General features: G+C 35.4%; 1 protein-coding gene across 1 annotated transcript; it reads right to left on the bottom strand.

Moving 5' to 3' along the window:
• Nucleotides 1–1,705: 1,705 nt before the first annotated feature.
• On the bottom strand, nucleotides 1,706–2,713 carry LOC119612610 (retinol dehydrogenase 12-like). Its single transcript, XM_037968420.1, has one exon. It carries the CDS (start codon nucleotides 2,711–2,713, stop codon nucleotides 1,706–1,708), a length of 1,008 nt encoding a protein of 335 aa, XP_037824348.1.
• Between the last annotated feature and the right edge of the window lie 2,584 nt (nucleotides 2,714–5,297).

Raw genomic sequence — 5,297 nt, 5'->3', positions numbered from 1 at the left:
ACTAGAACAGAACTAGAACAGAACTAGAACAGAAACTAGAACAGAACTAGAACAGAACTAGAACAGAACTAGAACAGAACTAGAACAGAACTAGAACAGAACTAGAACAGAACTAGAACAGAACTAGAACAGAACTAGAACAGAACTAGAACAGAACTAGAACAGAACTAGAACAGAACTAGAACAGAACTAGAACAGAACTAAACCAGAACTAGAACAGAACTAGAACAGAACTAGAACAGAACTAGAATAGAACTAGAACAGAACTAGAACAGAACTAGAACAGAACAGAACTAGAATAGAACTAGAACAGAACTAGAACAGAACTAGAACAGAACAGAACTAGAACAGAACTAGAACAGAACTAGAACAGAACTAGAACAGAACTAGAACAGAACTAGAACAGAACTAGAACAGAACTAGAACAGAACTAGAACAGAACTAGAACAGAACTAGAACAGAACTAAACCAGAACTAGAACAGAACTAGAACAGAACTAGAACAGAACTAGAACAGAACTAGAACAGAACTAGAACAGAACTAGAACAGAACTAGAACAGAACTAGAACAGAACTAGAACAGAACTAGAACAGAACTAGAACAGAACTAGAACAGAACTAGAACAGAACTAGAACAGAACTAGAACAGAACTAGAACAGAACTAGAACAGAACTAGAACAGAACTAGAACAGAACAAGAACAGAACTAGAACGGACTTAGAACAGAACTAGAACAGAACTAGAACAGAACTAGAACAGAACTAGAACAGAACTAGAACAGAACTAGAACAGAACTAGAACAGAATTAGAACAGAATTAGAACAGAACTAGAACAGAACTAGAACAGAACTAGAACAGAACTAGAACAGAACAGAACTAGAACAGAACAAGAACAGAACTAGAACAGAACTAGAACAGAACAAGAACAGAACTAGAACAGAACTAGAACAGAACTAGAACTGAACTAGAACTGAACTAGAACTGAACTAGAACTGAACTAGAACTGAACTAGACTGAACTAGAACTGAACTAGAACTGAACTAGAACTGAACTAGAACTGAACTAGAACTGAACTAGAACTGAACTAGAACTGAACTAGAACTGAACTAGAACTGAACTAGAACTGAACTAGAACAGAACTAGTACTAAACCAGCACTAAACTAGAACAGAACCAATATTCTTGGATTTCAAAGGCGAAATATTCCATTGCCCTGAACTTGTCACACCTACCACGTTTATTTTCGTCAATCAATTGCAAATCTAGTTGTACATATGGATATTTTAAACATCTGGTATTCGAAACAAGTAAGTGAGAATGTGCAACTGAAAATAATTATAAAAGTGTATTCAACCTTATCTATGGATTACAAACGTTTTCAAAAATACGTATGTAATTAAGTATGTAAATATGAACATACATATGTTCGTATGTATGTATATTTGAATTAAAAATTGTTTATCGCTACAATTGTTATTTTTAAAAGAGAAAACATACATAGAGAGAATGAGAGTATGAGGAAAAGAGAGGGAGAGAGACCGATAGAGAGTTGTTTAATGATCAGCGATTCAGCATGACAACAAAACATTGTTTGGAAAAACTCTCAGGCGGGGAAAATAATGTGTAATGCTTACAAAACGTTCTTTGGAGATTTATTATAATCCAGTTGGGAAAATAACAAAAATCCGCGATCACTTAAAAAATAAATCATTTTCTCCTTAACCCCACCATATTTTCACTTTCCTGCCACAACCAATCAGCCATATCATCATCTTTAGCCTTCGCCAGCAAAGGATACAATTTCATTTTGTCATAAAAACCTCCACTTTTAAACTGCACTTCAGGATCCATAGCCAAAAACAAAGTAGTTTGTGCTCCTCCCCTAGTAGAACGGAATATAAACTTGGATAATATGAATCTAAATAAATTCAAAAGAGGATCATGGCGCATTAATTCCGTTTGCACTACGCCAGGATGTAAACAATTAACGCTAACACTCGACTCCTTGAGCAGACTAGACAATTTTCGGGTAAATAAAATATTGGCCAATTTACTGCGTCCATAGGCTTTATAACGTGTATAACCCTTTTCAATATTGATATCTTCCTTATCAAAGTTACCCAGAATATAAGCCAATGAGCTGACCACTATTATGCGACTAGGAGCAGAGGCTTTAATTAAGTCCATTAGTAGATTGGTTAAAAGAAAGTGACCCAAATGATTGACAGCCAAATGTTGCTCATAACCATCTGGGGTTAGTTGGCGGTTAGTACTTAGTATCCCTGCATTATTGATTAAAATATCCAGACGTGTCTGCTCTTTTAAGAAATGCTCTGCAAATTCCCTCACCGAACTTAGCGAGGACAAATCCAAAGTACGATTGAATACTTGGGTATTGCCAGTAAGCTTAACAATTTCCTTTCTAGCCTCCTCACATTTCTCAAAATTACGACAGGCCATATAAACTTTGGCTCCTCTTTTAGCCAATTCCAAAACGGTTTCCTTGCCTATACCAGTATTGCAGCCAGTTATCAACACCACTTTGCCATCCAAACGGGTTTTCTCAGTGTAACGGGGTCCCTCACGCCATTTATAAAAAGCAAACATAGCTGCGAATGTTAGCACAGACCAACAGATGACTGGACCACCCTTAAAATTCCAGATCTGCAACTGATCGCTACACGGCAGACAATTAAGAATTTCCTCTAATGTCATGTTGCTGTGAGGAATGTAATCGAAGTGTTACAGTTGTGAGTAATAAATTCATATTTTAATTAGTTGTATTTATAAAAGTTAATGTAATTAAAATGTTTAATTGTTTTATTTTAAATAAATTAGCAATTAATTTAAATTCATACAAAGTTCATTGTTTAACTGCCTTTTAACTACAGCTGTTATGAGCAGTGGCGGCCAAAATGCTCTGCCCTGATCATAACATTTTCCTATCAACTTTTTATATAGAGAAATAAACAGAGGGTAATATAAAGAGAGAGAGAGAGAAGGAGAGAGAAAAAGCTAGAGTAGCCAGAGCGAGAAACGTTACTATGATCTGGTCTATATTTTTGACATTCTATAGTCTGGACTATACTTTAGTCTATAGTCTGGACTATAGTTTAATCTACAGTCTGGCCTGTAGTTCAGTCTATAATCTTCACTATAGTTTAGTCGATAATCTGGACTATTGTTTAGTCTAGTCTGGATTGTAGTCTAGTCTATAGTCTCGACTAAAATTTAGTCTATAGTCTGGACTATATCTTAGTCTATAGTTAAGCCTATAGTCTGGACTATAGTTTAGTCAATAGTCTGGACTATAGTTTAGTCTATAGTCTGGACTATAGTTTAGTCTATAGTCTGGACTATAGTTTAGTCTATAGTCTGGACTATAGTTTAGTCTATAGTCTGGACTATAGTTTAGTCTATAGTCTGGACTATAGTTTAATCCATAGTCTGGACTATAGTTTAATCCATAGTCTGGACTATAGTTTAGTCTATAGTCTGGACTATAGTTTAGTCGATAATCTGGACTATTGTTTAGTCGATAATCTGGACTATTGTTTAGTCTAGTCTGGATTGTAGTCTAGTCTATAGTCTAGACTATAGTTTAGTCTATAGTCGGGACTATAGCTTAGTCTATAGTCTGGTCTATAGTTTAGTCTATTGTCTGGACTATAGTTTAGTCTAAAGTCTGGACTATAGTTTAGTCTATAGTCTGGGCTATAGTTTAGTCTGGACTACAGTTTAGCCTATAGTCTGGACTATAGTTTAGTCGATAATCTGGACTATTGTTTAGTCGATAATCTGGACTATTTTTTAGTCTAGTCTGGATTGTAGTCTAGTCTATAGTCTGGACTATAGCTAAGTCTAGACTATAGTTTAGTCAATAGTCTGGACTATAGTGTATTCTATAGTCTGGACTATAGTTTAGTCTATTGTCTGGACTATAGGTTAGTCTATAGTCTGGACTATAATTTAGTCTATAGTCTGGACTATAGTTTAGTAGATAATTTGTACTATTGTTTAGTCTAGTCTGGACTATAGTCTAGTCTATAGTCTGGACTATAGTCTAGTCTATAGTCTGGACTATAGTCTAGTCTATAGTCTGGACTATAGTCTAGTCTATAGTCTGGACTATAGTCTAGTCTATAGGCTGGACTATAGTCTAGTCTATAGTCTGGACTATAGTCTAGTCTATAGTCTGGACTATAGTCTAGTCTATAGTCTGGACTATAGTCTAGTCTATAGTCTGGACTATAGTCTAGTCTATAGTCTGGACTATAGTCTAGTCTATAGTCTGGACTATAGTCTAGTCTATAGTCTGGACTATAGTCTACTCTATAGTCTGGACTATAGTCTAGTCTATAGTCTGGACTATAGTCTAGTCTATAGTATGGACTATAGTCTAGTCTATAGTCTGGACTATAGTCTAGTCTATAGTCTGGACTATAGTCTACTCTATAGTCTGGACTATAGTCTAGTCTATAGTCTGGACTATAGTCTGGACTATAGTCTGGACTATAGTCTAGTCTATAGTCTGGACTATAGTCTACTCTATAGTCTGGACTATAGTCTAGTCTATAGTATGGACTATAGTCTAGTCTATAGTCTAGTCTGAACTACAGTCTAATCTATAGTCTGGACTATAGTCTAGTCTATAGTCTGGACTATAGTCTAGTCTATAGTCTGTACTATAGTCTAGTCAATAGTCTGGACTATAGATTAGTCTATAGTCTGGACTATAGATTAGTCTATAGTCTGGACTTTAGTTTAGTCTATAGTCTGGACTATTGTTTAGTCTATAGTCTACACTATAGTTTAATCTATGGTCTGGACAATACTTTAGTCTATAGTCAGGACTATAGTTAAATATATGGTATGGGCTATAGTTTAGCATATAGTTTGGACTATAATTTAGTCTATAGTCTGGACTATAGTTTAGTCTATAATCTGGATTATAGTTTAGTCTATAGTCTGGACTATAGTTTAGTCTATAGTCTGGACTATAGTCTAGTCATTAATCTGGACTATAGTCTAGTCTATAGTCTGGACTATAGTCTGCACTATAGTCTAGTATATATTCGGGACTATAGTCTAGTCTATAGTCTGGACTATAGTCTAGTCTATAGTCTGGACTATAGTCTAGTCTATAGTCTGGACTATAGTCTGGACTATAGTCTGGACTATAGTCTAGTCTATAGTCTGGACTATAGTCTGGACTATAGTCTAGTCTATAGTCTGGACTATAGTCTAGTCTATAGTCTGGACTATAGTCTAGTCTATAGTCTGGACTATAGTCTAGTCT

This window comes from Lucilia sericata, unplaced genomic scaffold, assembly GCF_015586225.1.
Source record: "Lucilia sericata isolate MDLA Ls3-8-SP2 unplaced genomic scaffold, ASM1558622v1 Contig001762F_arrow, whole genome shotgun sequence".
Taxonomy (NCBI): Eukaryota; Metazoa; Arthropoda; class Insecta; order Diptera; family Calliphoridae; genus Lucilia; species Lucilia sericata.
This window is presented reverse-complemented; position numbering and strand designations above follow the sequence as displayed.

What these genes read in the sequence shown, in the direction of transcription:
- LOC119612610 (XM_037968420.1), bottom strand. Translation starts at nt 2,713, where the DNA reads ATGACATTAGAGGAAATTCTTAATTGTCTGCCGTGTAGCGATCAGTTG.